Source organism: Arachis hypogaea, chromosome 16 (genome assembly GCF_003086295.3).
Source record: "Arachis hypogaea cultivar Tifrunner chromosome 16, arahy.Tifrunner.gnm2.J5K5, whole genome shotgun sequence".
Lineage (NCBI taxonomy): Eukaryota > Viridiplantae > Streptophyta > Magnoliopsida > Fabales > Fabaceae > Arachis > Arachis hypogaea.
This window is the reverse complement of record NC_092051.1, coordinates 29,069,681-29,088,987: the sequence shown is the minus strand read 5'-3', so window position 1 is coordinate 29,088,987 and position 19,307 is coordinate 29,069,681. Positions and strand designations below refer to the sequence as shown.

Below are 19,307 nucleotides of genomic sequence, written 5' to 3'. Positions count from 1 at the left end.
TGGAGTGAAAAGGGAAGGAGGGCTCTTCACGTGGATCAAGGTTGAGAGTCCCTCTAAACAGGAACTTGCAACAACTAATAAAATCATATCATGTGGTAAGTTAATAAAATAAAAATAAAAATATATTAAATACTTATATATCTATTTAATTAATTATTTATATTAATTATTTATATTGTTATATTAAATCATAATTAATTAAATTTATTTTACATAAAAAATAAATTTAATTTTTACATATTATAAAATATTTTTAGTTGGATTATTTATTTTTATTTATAAAATTTAAAATGCTAATCAAATTTAAGTTATTTATTTTAATATTTTATAATATTGAATTATTTTGAATTTATAAATTTAAATAATATTATTATAAAAAATAATAATTATATTAATTTTAATTATTTTAATTAATTAATTAAGTGGGACCACAATAGAGATTAAAGTTAGTTCCTTCTAATGGAGAAGAGAGAGATTCTTTGAGTTCCTATTTATTGTTTATGATGCAAAAGCTGATGTGGAGTTACTTTTTATGACAGGTGAGCCATAAATAGGAACTGGAATAAGTTTCCTACTGGAGATGGTCTAAGAGTTTTAATTTATTTTTTAAATTAATTTTTTAATTTAGGCTTTTTGCCCCTTTGTTAAACCATTTCCTATTTAAAATTTTTTTAATTTATTTTATCTTTATAATATTTGAAAAATTAATATATATTATTTATTTTAATATTTAAAATATAATTTTGAAAATGAATTAAAACTGTTAATTATTACTCCTAGAAAGATTTTGACAGCTACGGATAAAAACAAGTTGGACTTTATTTTTAAGAGGTCAAACTTGTAATTGTATCATCAACCGTCCTACAATTTATTATGACTAATTCTATAATGTTTATAAATTTAGTTTCTAATTTTTATTTAATTTATTTTTTATAACAAATTTTTTATTTTTTGACAAATTAAACACTACTTTTTAAATACCATTGCCATTACTATTACCATTTATTATAGACTCTTTCACAAATATTAAGTTTCACATTTTGTTAAGTCTTGTTTAATATAATTAGCTTAAAGAGTATTAGAAGGTTTGAAATAAAAAAAAAAAGAAAAGTCTAAAAAGCAAAAAATAAATTTATAATAAAGCTATGCACCAATAAATAATTAAAAGTAACAAGAAAAAAAAATATAAGTAAAATAATAAAAATAAGTAGTGCAGTAGTTACAATTTTCTTATATTTTTAATGGTTAAAAATTCAAATCCCACATGTTAGTATGTTACATAACATTTTAAACTTATTTCTAACCGGCAAAATTCACCTGCTCATGCGCAACTTGGATCAAATCTGAATGTGTTAGAATAAAATCCTAATATCAGGTGGACTGTGGACAACAAAAAAGAGGGAAAAACCTTGGACTTCTTTGTATATAATGTAGTTAAATAATTCTATAGAAATATTATAATAAAAAAATAAAATAAAATTAACTTATGTTTTAACTATGAGTGAGTGAAAAGAGATAAAGAAGTTGCCACTTGCCACGGCTATTTTATTTAATTCGCAGAATCACAGTCGTTAATAGTGGGGTTGTACTCAATTAGTTGGTGGAAAGAGATTGTGCCACCATCGTTAATTTTATTATTATATATATATATATATATATATATATATATATATATATATTTTACCAAAGATAAAAGACTCGAAACCACAACCTCTTAATTTTATTATTATATTAGGTGTGCACTAAAATCAGTTATAGTATAAAATATATGTTGGAATATAAATATATATTAAAAATAAATTAAATCATATATATATATATATATATATATTTATTAAAAATATTATTTATATATCAAAATTAGCTATCAATGTATTTGTGTATAAATATATATATGATTTAATTTATTTTTAATATGTATTTATATTCCTAACACATATTTTATACTAGTGGCTGATTTTAATGGCTAATTTTAGTGTACATATAACATTACCTAATATTTATATACAAATATATTCGTAACTAATTTTAGTAGTTAATTTTAGTATATGAATAGTATTTTTGTTAATTTTAATATAGGTTTAATTTTAATATCATTAATCAAAGTCCTAGCTAGTATGGTTCACATGACATAATCAATGATATCATCCAATTCAATATGTTTAATGGTTTGTCCATATGATAAGTTGATAACATGACATTAGATTGATTATTAGCACAATCTTGCTTTTTATCGATATTCCTCCAATGAAACATAAGAGAATAAGTAACCGAAAATTTCCAATATAGTGTTGAGTTGACCCTTTTGAAAAAGACAAATGCCAAGTTACAGGAATCATTGTCACTAATATAAATATATAATGCTGGCACTCGTCACTAGTGATACCTCTCATAAGTAGCAGCCCATGTGAATGTATCCATAGTAATTGGTCACTCTTTTTTTTTCCCCAAAGATATTTTAAATTTCATTAATGAAAAATAGCACATCCGTCCATTACATCTAGGACAAAGAAGAAAGAAAGGTGGTATTGACCAAACAAGAGACTTCAATAATAATAATGAAAATAAAGCTTGTGTTTTTCTTAAAAGAGAGATTAATACAAGTTTATGGAGTATTATTAACAGTGATGGTATTAAATCATGTTTACATATATATAGCCAAACACTAGAATCAAGGAACTACTACAAGTCCACAATATTACATATACTTAAACTTCTTGTCTTCTTCACCAAAACTATTACATTGTTTTTATGTTGTTTTTCTCTTGAAATATAATCCGAAACATTTGGTTTAGTTTCTACTCTGAAGTACAATAATAATCATAATGGATGAAGGAGGTAGTTCCAGAGCGGGAATTCGTAGGATCAGTAGTACTACTTTTAGAGAGAGTTTCAAGAACATGTTCATAGAAAGTTCTTCATCACTTTGGAGTAACGATACCACCGGCGTGGAGATGTTTCCCAACAACTTCTCTTTTCACCAAGAAGATGAGGAAGATGATGAGGAAGCTCTCAAATGGGCTGCCATTCAGAAACTACCTACGGTTGCGCGGATGAGGAGAGGATTGCTGGCCACCCCCGAAGGGGTGGCCGACGAGGTGTGCATACCAAAACTTAGGTTGCAAGAAAGAAGAGCTTTGCTTGAGAGATTGGTTAGAGTTGCTGGTCAAGAGGATACAGAGAAGTTCTTCCTCAAACTCCAGGATCGTATTGAAAGGTAATAATTAAGAAAGTATTTCTTTCAATATTTTGATTATGAAAAATGTTATTTGTGTATATATATTATTTAACTTATTTTTAATATATATTTTTATTTTAATATGTATTTTATATTAATAATTAATTTTAATAGTTAATTTTAGTATACATCTAACATAATTATTTTATTATTTATTTTCAAAACTAATAGTTTTTTAGTCGATGCCATGAAAAATATGAGCATGGATAATTTTAAACATCTAAAATGTAAATTAACTCAATATTCACTAAAATAGATTTTTTTTTTCCAAAAATTATCCTGTGTGATGGAAGAGCTATCGTATTAGTTTATATTTTCCATAGTTAAAATATTATCATTCATCTTTTTGTCAGAGAAAATAGTTTACTATAAGATTATAGAGTAAATTATTATTAATTAAATTTAATAAAGACGTCTTTTGTCGTGAAAAATGTTAGGATTTAATACTTTTTATTAATATTAATCAATATTTTAAATTAATATTTTATTTTTATACTATTGTAATTTAAGATTTAAAGTTTAAAATTTAGTATACAAATATTTTTGTTAACTAAATATTAGTTAAAAAATGATAAATTTTGATAGTGATGTATCATTACTGTTTTGTTATTGGATTTCATGGATGATCTCTATCTTTTTCTTCTTACTTCAGGGTTGGTATTACTCTTCCAACAATAGAGGTCCGATTTGAGCATTTGAAGGTGGAAGCAGAAGTTCATCTAGGAACTCGAGCTTTGCCTACCTTCGCTAACTTCATACTCAATATAGTGCAAGTAAGATATGCATGGAAATAGATTTTTTTTTTTTCATTCAATTGTTTTATCAAGTGTGATATTTTATTATATACTTTTTAAGTGAAAATATTTTATTTCATATGAAGGAATTCTAATACACATTTTCTGTTTATGAATAGGGTTTACTAAGAACCCTTCATGTAATTCCCACCAGAAAGCAACAGATAACTATTCTCCAAGATGTCAGTGGAATTATAAGGCCAGCCAGGTAATAAAAGTATAGAAATTATTGTTCCAATTAATGATATTGACATTAACACTGATAACTTACTTGACATGTAACAATTCCACTTGTTCATCTACAGAACAACATTGCTTTTGGGGGCCCCTGGCTCTGGGAAGACTACACTCCTCTTGGCTTTGGCAGGAAAACTTGATTCAAAACTAAAGGTTAAATTTTAATGTCTACTTCGGATGAATTTTAAAATATTATAAATGAAACTAAGTGATTGTACAAGTTCTTGGAGCACATGAGATGAATCTAATTATGAAGATGTGACTTATTGTTGATCAGTTCAATGGTAAGGTTACTTATAACGGTCATGAGATGAATGAATTTATACCTCAAAGAACAGCTGCATATGTCAGTCAGCATGATCTTCATATTGGAGAAATGACTGTTAGAGAAACACTAGCCTTCGCAGCAAGAGTACAAGGAGTCGGAATTCGTTATGGTTAGTACACAACACATACATGATTTTGTTTCTTTGTCAAGAAGAGTTCTATCTAATGCAAAATTGAATAAAGTGCTAAAATATGTTTGGCATTTATATATGTATAGACTTGCTACAAGAGGTGTCTAGAAGAGAAAAAGAAAAAAATATTACTCCTGATCGAGATGTTGATGTCTATATGAAGGTATACTTGTTTTCATTGCATCCCTTAGTCTTTTCTTAAATTTTGTTGAAGATAATGTTAGCTATTGTACAACATACTTGTTGAAATTCGACAATTCTTATATTTTAGCTATAAGAAGACAACGAAGTTTCGTTACACTGGTTTATATTTTGAGATGTGTTATTTGTAAGAATTTTTGCAGTTATATTTTTATGATATTGAGGTTGATCAACTAGTTAAACTTTTGATTTATTATGATCAGGCTGTAGCAACAGAAGGCCAGAAGACAAATTTGATTACAGATTTTATTCTAAAGGTAAAAGCTATTTCACTGTAAAGTTTTCTCTGGTAATCATGAAGTCATTTTGTGTTTATTTTTTGATTGTTTTAATTCATGTTTTCAGGTTTTGGGACTAGAAGTATGTGCTGATACTATTGTAGGAAATGCAATGCTAAGAGGTATTTCTGGTGGGCAAAGAAAACTTCTTACAACAGGTAAAACAAGAACAAGCTAGATTTCAATCATTAATGTCTAATTATCATAAACATGAATCTAATTTTAGAAAAAAGTGTATATATACAAATATAGGAGAGGTGCTGGTTGGATCAGCTAGAGCTCTTTTCATGGATGAAATATCTACTGGTTTAGATAGCTCAACAACTTTTCGAGTTGTGAACTCAGTGAAGCATCTCATCCACTCTCTTAAAGGAACTGCCGTTGTCTCACTCCTTCAACCAGCACCAGAGACTTACAATCTTTTTGATGACATTATTCTACTCTCTGATGGCCACATTGTATATCAAGGTCCCCGTGAACATGTTCTCGAATTTTTCGCCTTCATGGGCTTTAAATGTCCTGAGAGGAAAGGAGTTGCAGACTTTTTGCAAGAAGTAATAAATTTGAATAATGTGTTTCTGTATCCATAATCTGCATTATTTAATTTGATCTACACAAATTTATTATGATATGTTATAATAGGTGACATCAAGGAAAGATCAGGAACAATATTGGGTACACAAAGATCAACCTTATGAATTTGTGACACCAAAAGAGTTTGCTGAAGCACTGCATTCATTCCATGTTGGGATAAGCATTGATAATGAACTTGCTACACACTTTGACAAGTCTAAAAGCCACCCAGCTGCTTTGGCAACCAAACTTTATGGCATAGGAAAATGGGAACTCTTAAAAGCATGCTTCTCTAGAGAATACTTACTAATGAAGCGCAATTCATTCATTCACATCTTCAAGCTTTGCCAAGTAAGTTTTGTTTTGCCATTGCAAGATCATGTTCTTTTTCAGTTAGTCCATTCCTAACTTTATACAACATGCTTTAGATTGTTGTAGTGGCCTTCATTGTAATGACGATTTTCTTCCGTACTAATATGCATCGAGATTCTGTGGTCGATGGTGGTATATATGTTGGTGCAATGTACTATTGCATTCTTCTGATTGTGCTAAATGGATTTGCTGATCTTACTGTGACAATTTCTAAGCTTCCTATGTTTTACAAGCAAAGAAACCTTCTCTTCTTCCCTTCATGGGTATATGTTCTCCCTGAGTGGATCCTAAAGCTTCCCATAACTTTCACAGAAGTGGGAATTTGGGTATTTCTTACTTACTATGTAATTGGTTTTGATCCAGATGTTGGAAGGTAAAACAGCTCTATTTTCAAATCTTTACATGCAATACCCAATTTCAATTCTAAGTTGCTTACATGGTTGCATATATTTCTCTACTTTGTGCAGATTCTTTAGGCAATTCCTTCTTCTTGTACTTGTTAACCAGATGGCTACTGCCGTATTCCGATTTATTGCAGCACTTGGTAGTAAAGTGGCTTTCACAATTGGCTCATTTACATTGAGCATCCTTGTTATAGTGAGTGGTTTCATCTTGTCAAAAGGTATAATACATACCAAAAGTTATTTTTATTTGAGAAACATCAATGTTTCTTTCTTCACTTATTGCTTACCTTTAGATTTTGTTTATAAGAGAAAAATGCCAAGATCTAGAGATAGAGATACAAAGTTACAAACGATTTCAAGAATTTTCTGTCCCTATTTTTGTCTATATCTCCATAACCAAATATCTTATTGTTCTACATTAACTTAATTTTGTTTGCTTATTTTCTTTACTTGATGAACACAGATAATATGAAAAAATGGTGGTTATGGGGATTTTGGGCATCGCCTATGATGTATGGACAGAATGCCATTGTAAATAATGAGTTTCTAGGCAAGAAATGGAGACACGTAAGTCTAATTTAGATCAAGTCATTCCATCTCTTCACCAATGAAATTGTGTTTTCACAAAATGATACAAACCATATAATATTTGGATATATTTTCTGATGCAAGGTTCTGCCTAACTCCACAAAACCACTAGGAATTGAAGTTTTGAAGTCCCGCGGATTCTTCACACAGTCAAATTGGTATTGGATAGGTGTTGGGGCATTGATTGGATATACAATAGTGTTCAACATTGGTTACATCCTTGCTCTTGCTTTCTTGAGTCGTGAGTTCCTTCGCACCATTTTTCACAGCAATCAAGCTCTTATATAGTAGGTGGACTAATGTTACAAATTGATCATGCAGCAATTGTGCAACAACATGGTGTTAAGTCAGAGCAATCGAAAAGCAATGAGCAGAATCATGGAGGTAACAATGCTCAAAAAGAAGGTGGAGTGGAGAACAACCATAACAGAAAGACAGGAATTATTCTTCCTTTTGAACCATGTGCCGTTACATTTGATGAAATAACTTATTCTGTTGATATGCCACAGGTGTGGAAAAGCACTTTGATCATAGTTCTTAGTTATTTTGAAACTATAATTTTACTGAATTCTTGCACTGAATTATAGGAAATGAGGATCCATGGTGTTCTTGAGGACAGATTATGCCTTTTAAAGGGTATCAACGGCACTTTTCGGCCCGGGGTTCTTACTGCTCTAATGGGTGTTACTGGTGCTGGCAAAACAACTTTGATGGATGTACTCTCTGGTAGAAAAACTGGTGGATATATCGGCGGAAGCATCACGGTTTCTGGTTATCCAAAGAATCAAGAAACCTTTGCAAGAATTTCTGGATACTGTGAACAAAATGATATCCACTCGCCAAACGTCACTGTATATGAATCATTGGTCTACTCAGCATGGCTTAGATTGTCTGCCGAAATCAATGCTGAAACCAGGAAGGTTAACCACAAATCTCGACTCCATGCAAAAGAGACAAAAAAAAAAAGTTGATCTCGTTTATCACTTTACTAAGTTTGGAAATGACTAATTCTTGCAGATGTTCATTGAAGAAGTCATGGAACTTGTGGAGCTGAATCTAATAAGGAATGCAATAGTTGGATTGCCAGGTGTTAACGGTCTCTCAATGGAGCAGCGCAAAAGGTTGACTATTGCAGTTGAGTTGGTGGCTAATCCTTCTATAATATTCATGGATGAACCAATTTCTGGGCTTGATGCAAGGGCTGCTATCATTGTTATGAGAGCAGTTAGGAACATAGCAGATACCGGAAGAACAGTAGTTTGCACCATTCATCAACCTTGCAGTGATATATTTGAATCTTTTGATGAGGTCCAGTAGACAGAGTAAAATGTTGTGGGAACTAGCAAATTTAATTTTTGTTCTCTTTCATTAATTTGTTTCTAATATTTAATTTTCACAAGTGCAGCTTTTCCTAATGAAAGTAGGAGGACAAGAAATATATGTGGGGCCACTTGGATACCATTGTTCTCATTTAATCAATTACTTTGAGGTAGCACTTAAAAATTTAGGAACGTTGTAGTTTTATCTTGCTAAAGTATTCACTCATGTTAACACTTCTTCTCTTAAAGGAAATACAAGGTGTCAGCAAGATTAAAGATGGTTATAATCCAGCTACATGGATGTTGGAAGTAACTTCTTTAGCAAAAGAAATGGAATTGGGAATTGATTTTGCTCAGGAGTACAAAAATTCATCGCTATATAGGTATTTTTCTCTTTTGTATAAATATTCAAATGGTTATTTATCTAAACTGGCCCATGTCATTTGTTTCAGGAGAAACAAAGAACTTATTAATGAATTAAGTATCCCAGTTCAAGGTTCTAAGGACCTTTATTTTCCTTCCAAGTATTCGAGGTCCTTTTTCACACAATGCATGGCTTGCTTATGGAAGCAACATTGGTCTTATTGGCGCAATCCTCCATACACTGCTATAAGATTTCTCTACACCATCGCTGTTGCCCTGTTGTTTGGAACCGTCTTTTGGAACCTTGGCTCCAAAATGTAAGACAGACAAAATTGGAAAACTAACAAAATCTAATTTATAAAGCTCTTTATATATTTGTTTTCATGTTCATGTATAACATTATATTCCATAATCATTATATTGCAGTGAAAAACGACAAGATCTTTTCAATGCTATGGGATCCATGTATGCTGCTGTTCTTCTTCTTGGTATTAGGAATTCTAGTTCAGCACAACCATTGGTGTTCGTGGAAAGAACAGTGTTCTATAGGGAAAAAGCTGCTGGCATGTACTCAGCTTTTGCATATGCTTTTTCTCAGGTAAGTAATTTAAAGGGTAAAAAACGGCATTAAGCCATTGGAGGAAACATTTTACACAATTCAGCCAAAATCAATTTTGATACGCCATTCAACCAAAGCAAAATTTTATATAATTCGAATCTATACGTTTCGAATTATACTTGTATGTAGTTCGAATTGATTAAACTCGAATTACATGCATGCATGAAGTCCAAGTAGTTCGAAACAACTTGTCTCGAATTACACAAGAAAAATTCGAATCAAATCAATTCGAATTACTAAGAAAGAGTGACGTTACATGTAGTTCGAATCATATTAATTCGAATTACTAAGGTTTGATAATTCGAAATTAGTTGATTCCAATTATATATATATAGTGCGAATCAAGTTGATTCGAATTACTATGAAGCAGAGCTCTATATATATGCTGTAAACGTGAGTTGCTCTCAACAGAGAGGTGAGATGGCTAGTGAGGATAGTTTTCTAGTGCTGGTACACCACAGAGGATCGATTAAGAGAAAAACTTGGTCCGGTGTGAAGTTTACCGATAAGGATCCTCTATGTATTATCGTGAGGCCTACGACGAGCTACGATGCCCTCGTTAGCTCTGTGCTGGTGAAGCTTGGTCTGGAAGGAGTGAAAAGGGTTAAGAAGTTTTTCTATCGCATTTCAACCACGGTGCTCTATGATACCGTGAAGTATGATTGTTTCACGATCGGGAGTGATGAGGACTTGCAGGTCATGTTTCATTGTCGCAGGCAGTTTCCCGAGGTGAGGACACCAGAGCTGTTGGCAAAGTTGGTTGACGTGGTATCCAGCTCGGGTGGTTCGAATCGGAATACCAACACTATAGCGACGGTGGCCAGTTCAAGCTCGAGACCTGCGATTGCTTCATCCTTCGTCCCTGTGTATGAGCCACCGATCCAGCGTGTCGCCTCCCCTTCGTTCGCTGTTGATCTCAGCAGCAATGTTGGCGATGAGGTTCGACATGGGGTACATCTTCCGACCGAAGTACAGTGTCCTACACCGGCCGGTGTTGGAGAAGGGTTGTTTGATGATCCAGATGATGATGATGTCGAGCCGGATATGATCGCTGACGACAGTGGCGATGATCTTGGAGCGAGTGATCCGAGAGGGGCTACAGGTGGATCTAGTTCTGGCACACAGCAGTACCCACCCCATTTTTCATCGTTGGACCTGGATGCCATGAGGCAGGATGAATATCCTGGACAGGTTGCTGGATTTGGCGCCAGAGATACGGAAGGATCTGCCGGTATGACAGAGTTCCAGGTTGGTCAACAATTTCAGGATAAAGACGAGGCGCTGTTGAGTGTGAAGACTTACAGCATTCGCCGAGGGGTACAGTACAAGGTAGTTGAGTCTGACTATCGCAGGTATGTGTGAAAGTGTTCTGAGTTTGGGAATGGGTGCACATGGTTGATTCGGTTGAGTCTCCGGCAGCGCAAGGGCATCTGGGAAGTCAAACGGTACAACGGACCGCATACCTGTCTCGCCACCTCCATCTCCAGCGACCATAGGAGTTTGGACTACCATGTGATAGCGACGTTCATTATGCCAATGGTGAGGGCTGATGCATCCGTCAATATCAAGGTGCTTCTAAATGCCACAGCCGCACACTTTGGGTTCAGGCCCACGTATAGGAGGGTCTGGATGGCGAAGCAGAAGGCCGTCGCCGTCGTCTATAGGGACTGGGATGAGTCGTACAACAAGCTCCCTAGGTGGGTGTTAGGAGTTCAGTTGACGATGCCTGGTACTGTAGCAGTCCTCAGGACTTGCCCTGTTCGAGTTGGGGGACATGTGGATGAGTCTCAGGCTTATTTTCAGAGGTTGTTCTGGACGTTCCCCCTTTGTATCGAGGCATTTCGTCATTGCAAGCCATTGGTGAGTATTGACGGCACCCATCTATATGGCAAGTATGGGGGAACGTTGCTTGTCGCGATTGCACAGGACGGGAACTCCAACATACTTCCCGTGGCATTTGCACTAGTTGAGGGTGAGAATGCTGAGTCATGGTCTTTTTTTCTCTCCCACCTCCGTCAGCACGTGACACATCAGCTAGGTCTGTTAGTTATTTCAGATAGGCATAACGGCATCAAGGCAGCGCTCGAGGCTCCTGATGGGGGATGGCTACCTCCGACTGCATACCGGGCATTCTGCATTCGACACGTAGCAGCGAATTTCGCTCTCACCTTCAAGGGCAAAGCCGCCCGGAGGCTTCTTGTGAACGCCGCATATGCGAAGACCGAAGTGGAGTTCGACTACTGGTTTGACATTCTGCGTTCTGAGAATCCGGAAATGTGTGACTGGGCAAACCGGATTGAGTATTCGTTGTGGACACAGTATTGTGATGAGGGTCGGAGATTCGGGCACATGACGACCAATACCTCTGAGTGTGTGAATTCAATCCTGAAAGGGGTAAGGAACCTCCCTGTGTGCTCACTGGTGAAGGCCACATACGGAAGGTTGGCGGAGCTATTTGTCCGTAAGGGGAGGGAGGCCGAGGCGCAGCTGGGCACCGGACAACAATTCATTCAATACCTAGTAAAGTGTATCGAGGCCAACCTGAAGACGGCTAGGTGCTTCACGGTGACTGTTTACGACAGGGATAACTCGGAGTACACCGTGGCAGAAACGACTCCGACTGGTTCGTTCTCACTGGGTAGCTACAGGGTCTCACTAGGTTCTCAGACTTGTGATTGTGGATACTTCCAAGCACTTCATTTCCCGTGTCCGCACGCACTGACATGCTGTGCCTACTCACGTGTAACTTGGCAGCCATACGTCCACGAGGTCTATCGCCTTAGTTCCGTTTTCGGTGTCTATCGGATGGGATTTACACCTCCCATTCCGGAAGGTTTCTGGCCACCATATAACGGGCCTACCGTTATACCGGATCCGAACATGAGGCGTGCGAGGGAGGGTCGTCCGAGGTCCACCCGCATACGTACCAACATAGATTAGGCAGATCCGAACCGACCAAAGAGATGTGGCTTCTGCAAGCAACCAGGACACACTCGTCGGAGTTGTCCGCAGGGCGGACGGGCCACCCACACAGGGGGGAATGAATAGGAACGTGTTGTTGTGTGTTTGTATTTGTATTAGTTTCGTCAGATGATTTACTTTCGTCAGTTGTATTTTACTTTTGTTAGAAAGCGATGTTATTGGTATGTTCAGTTGTTATTTTTTAGTGATGAAAGTTGTATTTCGTACCACATATGTATGTTGAATGTCTTTCTAAGTAAGGAATTAAGTTACATTGGCAAAATACACATTCTGTCGAAGTGACTAATACAAAATACAATAACATCAAAGTAACTGCTCCATGAAGTAATGACCTAATGAAATCAGACATAACACCGATGACAGAAAAAAAATAATAGAAACATAAGACGACGACATACACCACGATCCCCCAATCATCTAAAGAGGTGCGAGCCAGTGAAACAACGGCGTGGAACCCGTGTCCTGTGACCTCTCCGTATAAGCGGCTCCTCATCCTCAATCTCGTCCTTGTCGTCATCCGGAGCAGGATGTGTGGGTGTCCTGGGCGGGACATGCACGGGCCTGGATGATGACGGCCCAGCAACTGAATGTGATCCAAGAGTATGTGCGGATGCTGGTGTCCCACCCAGGGCAAAAGTCTGCACAGGAGGCACCGTGGGAGGCTCGTTCAAATCTACATCTAACGGTGCCTGTGTCCCTGTCGTCTGACCCCGTCCTCGGGCAGCGTCATCCTCCTGCATGATGGTCCGTATATCATCAAGGAAATGTGGTCCACCGAACTCGGCGACAATCCCATCACCGGCAAGGAAGTCTGGAAACATGGATCCCGGACTCACCCATGGCGTACTCTCCTGAAGTGTGTGATCGTCACCGGGAACACCGACAAAGTAATCTCTGAGCGGTCCTCCCCCAAGCTCAGCGTCAGTGTGACTCGAGGGATCTCCCATACCAGATCCATACCACTCACCATCATGCCCTCCCTGATCGGGCCTAGCAACCCCAACTGCAGCACCTCCTCCGGTAGCACCCCGACCACGATCAGGGACATCGTCTCTAGCAGCAGCCTCCCTCCTCCTGCCTCCACGCCCACGTCGTCTCCCGCCCCCTTACCTGCCTCATCACCCTCCTCCATAGCATGATCCAGCCACTGCCACTCACGCTGGCTACGACGTGTCCCGACTCGAGCTCTCCTCTCAACCCGACGCCTGTCAGGGACGTCGTCGACTCGATCCATATCAGGAACTCGGCCGGCACCCCTCTGCGTCGCCTCATCCGGAATAGGAATACCTCTAGGATCCCCAAGTACATCTCTGGTGACAGGAACCTCTTTCTGTGCTGATGCCACCATCCCAAGAACTCATGCGAGGGACCCGGGTCGGCCACGATGTCAAACTGTAAAATGTGCTCCGCACGAGTCTCCCAGTGAAGATGCCAGTACTGCAAGTGGGACGGGAACCAACAGTCACCTCCTCTCCCGTCCTTCGACATCAAGAAGTCGATGTTCAGGGCGGGATGCGGTGGGGGCTGTACGCCGCCGAACTGCGGTAACACTCTATCAACCTGATGCCACTCAACCACCGCAAAATAAATCAGCGACGTCACACACCGCCATAACATCGTATGCCTAGGCTCCAAGACCTCCGGATGGACAACCTGAATGACATCCAGTGCGCTATAGGGCATCCATATAAACTGAAAAAAGCAAATAAAATCCATTTGACGAAGTTGTTAAACCATATAAACTGAACCAACCAGTAAATATACATATGAGCTTAGCGTACTTACATCCCAAGGCTGTAACAAGTCGATCCTAAGTCGAGCATTCTGCACCCGAGGTTCCTTGTTGCTAATCCCAGGATTGTAACCTGCCCACCTGCGTCAGAAGTTAAACATGGAACTACATTCATGAATGAATCTAAAAGCCATGTAATTGCTTGCAAAATTGAAAATAAATACATTAAGGATACATAGGACAAAACAATAGTGGTACCTCGAGGTAAGGGGCCAGCTAAACGCATCATACTCAGGAGGCCTAAAACCAGGAAACCGCCAAAAGATCCAAGACTGAAGTAACTGAAGCGGCCCAGCTAACTTCACGACATGTCTGTTGGCCACTCGGCACATGCACCGGTACAACCATGCTAGTGCCGCCGATCCCCAACTGTAGCCACCCATCTCCTCAAGCCTAGTAACGAAGGGTAGCCATCTGATGTGTATACGATTGCCGGACTTGTCGGCAAACAGCTGGGTGCCCAGCAACATCATGATATAGGCACGGGCAAAGCGCCTAACTGTCTCCTCATCGGCCCCATCGGAGCACTCTCCAAAAGTCTCCTGGAACCAGGTGCAGTTCACTGCGAATTTTTGAATTTGGTTTTCAGGAGATAAAACACCGAGCAAATCATGGAACCACTACCAAGCTGGCCGGCCACCCTCAATGTATAGGTGGAAGTCTGTCAGGCAACCACTAACGTAATGTCCGTCCACTGGCAACCCTAGCTGGTACGCGACGTCCTGAAGCGTGATGGTGCACTCTCCGAACGGCATGTGGAAGGTGTGCGTCTCAGGCCGCCACCTCTCGACGAATGCACTTACAAGGGGCTCGTCTATTCGGAACCATCTGTCGTTCAGTCTCGCAAGATGGTATAATCCGGCCATCTGCAAGTACGGAACGTACCTCTCATCAAGACGCATCCCCTGCTGCCGCCACACGCTAGATATGCAACACCGGGGCTGCGCAGTAGATGAACCGCATAATTAGAACATATTAAAATACAACTAACATATACAATTGACGTCATAAAGAACCAAAAAAGTAATCATGCAATAGAAGATATATTAAAGCAGCGATCAACAATTTAATACATAAACCGCAGACATACACCGATTATACAAACCACATAGAAAAGCAAAACCGCTAACATAATCCACATGCAAAAACCATTAACAAAAACCGCTAACACTAACATAAACCACTATCAAAAAACATTATCAGAAACCACTAGCCTATACCACTATCCTAAACCACTATCCTAAACCACTTACAATAACATAAACCACTATCAAAAACCATTAACAAAAATCACTACCCTAGACCACTATCCTAAACCACTTACAATAACATAAACTACTCCCAAAAACCATTAACAGAAACCACTACCCTAAACCACTATCCTAAACCACTAACAATAACATAAACCACTATAAAAAATCATTAACAGAAACCACTAGGCTAGACTACTATCCTAAACCGCCGACAAAAACCACTATCCTAAAGCACTAACAAATACCACTATCATAAACCGCTATCATCAACCACTACCATTAACCACTAACAACAAACACTATCAACAGCGCAATATCAAAAACCACTAACCTCGTCGTTGATCACCCCGGCGATATGAGCAACACCATCCAAACGATAAGGCCTCCCCGGATCATCCCCCATCGCCTGAATATGCCACTCCGGTCTTTGTCGGTCCGACTCTTGGTCGTTTTCTCTGGGATTTGGTGGGGTAAGAGAGTGAATAAGTGATTCGAATGAACTTGGTTCGAACTCTTTATATAGTCGAAACCCTTGTAATTCGAATCAACTCGATTCGAATTACCAAGCCCAGCCACAATACACGTAATTCGAATCAATTGGATTCGAACTCCCCTGCGCCACGTGCTCTAAGTAATTCGAATTAATATAATTCGAACCATGCATATGAAATTCGAAGCAAATTGATTCGAACTACATTCGAATATTGTTTGTTAGTAATTTGAGACAAGTTGTTTCGAACTACTTGGACTTCATGCATGCATGTAATTCGAGTTTAATCAATTCGAACTACATACAAGTATAATTCGAAACGTATAGATTCGAATTATATAAAATTTTGCTTTGGTTGAATGGCGTATCAAAATTGATTTTGGTTGATTTGCGTGAAATGTTTCTCTAATGGCTTAATGCCGTTTTTTACCCTAATTTAAATTTGTAATTTTAACTTCCTATAATTCGAGTAGTATGTATGAAAAAGGTGTTTATTTTGCTTGTGTTAATATATAATTTAATTAGCTGTTAATATTTTCTTACAGGTTGTGATTGAACTCCCTTATGTCCTTTTACAAGCTGTGGTGTATGGCATTATAGTTTATGCAATGATTGGTTTTGAGTGGACAGTCACTAAGATTTTCTGGTACTTATTCTTTATGTACTTCACTTTCTTGTACTTCACCTATTATGGCATGATGGCTGCAGCAATGACCCCAACTCCACCAATTGCTGTTATACTTTCATCTGGATTCTATCAAGTGTGGAATCTTTTCTCAGGATTCGCAATTCCACGACCAGTAAGTTATTAGGATAATTATGGAGGAAAAATGTTGGTGATATATATAGTGTAAAATATTGTGTCTAGTTATAAATGGTCAAATTCGTCGTGAAAGATCACTCATTTTTTAAATTGGTACCTAAAAAACTTTTTTAATCAAATTTATCTTTCAAAGATTTTAAGTTAGTCATGTTAGTTCTTCTATCACTTCCATTATTAACGGCGTGATGTAACATGTTAAGTGACACCACACTAATTACAGTCCACCTTTGACAGTTAGAGTTGACTGTTAACATAATAAGTTTTTGCAATTAGATAAAAGCAACCCTAAATTGAGGGACTTTGAGGTATTAAAATTTCTCAATTTGAAATTGATTTGATCTAATTTCATAAATTTATCATGTTAGCATAAAATTAGGTCTGTCAGATCCATTGTGACGTCACTTAACATGCCAAACTTTGACACCATGAGCAATGAAAATGACGGAATGACTAATGTGATTAATTTAAGATAGACGAATTTGATTAAAAAAAATCTTTCCGAAGAAAAAATAATTTTCAAGAACAAATTTGACCATTAACTAATTATTGAATATGTACATATATAAATATAACGGTTCTGTTCACAAGTATCTTTAAGAATATAAAAACCAAAAAAAAAAACTTTATAAAAAAGTTGATTTTTTGTATATTTCTAAAAGTGCTTATTTTATAGAAATGTAATGAAAAGTAGAAGTATTATGAGAGAAGTTATTTTTTTTAACTTCTCTATAAGCTCCAAAATAGCTTCTTAGAAAGTTGCAATTTGATTTTGAAAATTGCACCAGACATTAATACTATTACTTTTCATAAGTCAAAAGTAAAAAAAAGCTAATTCTAGAGTTTTCCAAATGGATCCTAAAAATCCAAATACAAAATAACTTATTTATAAGTTACTTTTAACAGAGTCATTTATTGTTTAAGTTATTTTATTAAAAGGAGCTTAATTAAGTTGGTTATCCAAACTGGCCTTAATATCATTGAAAACTTCAAAGGTTTATATATTTTCTATCCAATCTTTCTATTTTTTGCACTTTTAACAAATGTCCTACTTGTTAGCAAAACCTTGAACATAAACATAACTCATTATTAACCGGTTATAGAGCACAAAACTGGATTATGCTTTACAAATTTATCGAATGACATTTTAATTGTATACTCCTTTGATCCTTTCAGTCTGAAATAATTATGCATATTAGTTATGAAAATGATTAAAATAATTTAATTTTAGATCAATTTAAGTGAGAATTATATTGACTAGTTATTTTATTTGTATACTTTTTCAATCTGCTTATTCTCTCTTTCATTTAATAGAGTTACTAAAAGAAAAAGTTAACTAATGCTACCTAATTTTTTTGAATTAACAAATTTTTTGAACAAAATTGAATTTTAGAAAAGAATAATTAATTTTAAAAAATATTATGTACACATAAAAATCAACAACTAAATCAATTATATATTTACATGAGTTGTTTCATATATTCTAACATATATTTTATATAAATAAATAATTTGATAATTAATTTTTTTTTGCGTATATATCATGATTTTAACATGTTTGTTATTTTATTCCTAAAAGATAACTCACTACTAATTTACTACAATACCATTTGTTATCGAAGAAAACACAATGCATACTAATGTCAAGTATTGAATTATTTCTTAGTCATGATTTAGTTAGATGTGTGGTGCATATTAATTGATGATTCTTTTCCTAGGCATACAAATGCACTACATTATTAGTAGTTTTTTTTTTAATTTATTTTGGCTTTTGGCTTTTGGTAACAGAGAATTCCTGTGTGGTGGAGATGGTATTATTGGGGAAATCCAGTAGCTTGGACTTTGTATGGATTGGTGGCATCGCAATTTGGAGACATGCAAGACACGATAGCGTTCAATGGCAAACCTACAACAGTAGAAGACTTCTTGAGAAATTATTTTGGTTTCAAGCACGATTTTTTAGGAGTGGTTGGAGTTGTAATTATAGGGTTTGCAGTTACTTTTGCATTGGTCTTTGCCATTGCCATTAAGATGTTTAACTTCCAACGACGCTAACAAATTCAATGGAAGTCAGATTGTGATGGTTAGATATTTTTTGGTGACTTTTTTTTTTAGTATTAGTAGTAGTGTATTAATGGTAATCGTCATTAATAATAAAAGATTTTGTCTATCATGTGTCTTAACTCTTAAGAATATTTTTAATGTGGAACTTTATTCAATCTTTTTTATGATAAATAAAATAACTCTATATAAATTTTTGTATTATAAACAGTAAATAAAAACTAAACGAATCTCTTTTTTCTGATCTCTAATAGAAGAGACAAATTTTGATTTTCATTATAATTTTATTTATTTAATAAACTAAAATAAAATAAATTAATCTAATTATTGAATTATTGTTTTTGCAATAATATTATTAAAATTTATAAATTTTTAAAAAAATTCACTATAAAAAATTAATAATATACGAAAAAATTATAACTTTGTAATTAATGAGAATAAGTACATAATAATAACTGTTGAGTT

At 36.0% G+C, this 19,307-nt stretch overlaps 1 protein-coding gene across 2 annotated transcripts; it reads left to right on the top strand.

Moving 5' to 3' along the window:
* Nucleotides 1-2,379: 2,379 nt before the first annotated feature.
* Nucleotides 2,380-18,951, top strand: LOC112758799 (pleiotropic drug resistance protein 1). Of its 2 annotated transcripts, none has more exons than XM_025807564.3 (23): nt 2,380-3,217; nt 3,891-4,011; nt 4,152-4,240; nt 4,338-4,422; nt 4,547-4,706; nt 4,814-4,890; nt 5,132-5,185; nt 5,274-5,364; nt 5,459-5,760; nt 5,849-6,130; nt 6,208-6,524; nt 6,619-6,773; nt 7,019-7,122; nt 7,228-7,384; nt 7,465-7,652; nt 7,731-8,063; nt 8,161-8,451; nt 8,549-8,632; nt 8,712-8,845; nt 8,915-9,142; nt 9,252-9,423; nt 16,507-16,761; nt 18,570-18,951. In XM_025807564.3, exons 1-23 carry the CDS (start codon nt 2,826-2,828, stop codon nt 18,834-18,836), a joined length of 4,338 nt encoding a protein of 1,445 aa, XP_025663349.1. In that variant the 5' UTR covers nt 2,380-2,825; the 3' UTR covers nt 18,837-18,951. The 2 variants fall into 2 exon arrangements, with proteins under 2 accessions (XP_025663349.1, XP_025663351.1); XM_025807566.3 differs by having other exon boundaries at nt 2,382-3,217; nt 5,675-5,760.
* The last annotated feature ends 356 nt before the right edge of the window (nt 18,952-19,307 follow it).

Coding starts and splice junctions, on each gene's coding strand:
- LOC112758799 (XM_025807564.3), top strand. CDS start 2,826: ATGGATGAAGGAGGTAGTTCCAGAGCGGGAATTCGTAGGATCAGTAGT. Junction 7,385..7,464: donor TGCTCTTGCTTTCTTGAGTC/GTGAGTTCCTTC, acceptor TTGATCATGCAG/CAATTGTGCAACAACATGGT. Junction 8,846..8,914: donor AAAAATTCATCGCTATATAG/GTATTTTTCTCT, acceptor CATTTGTTTCAG/GAGAAACAAAGAACTTATTA.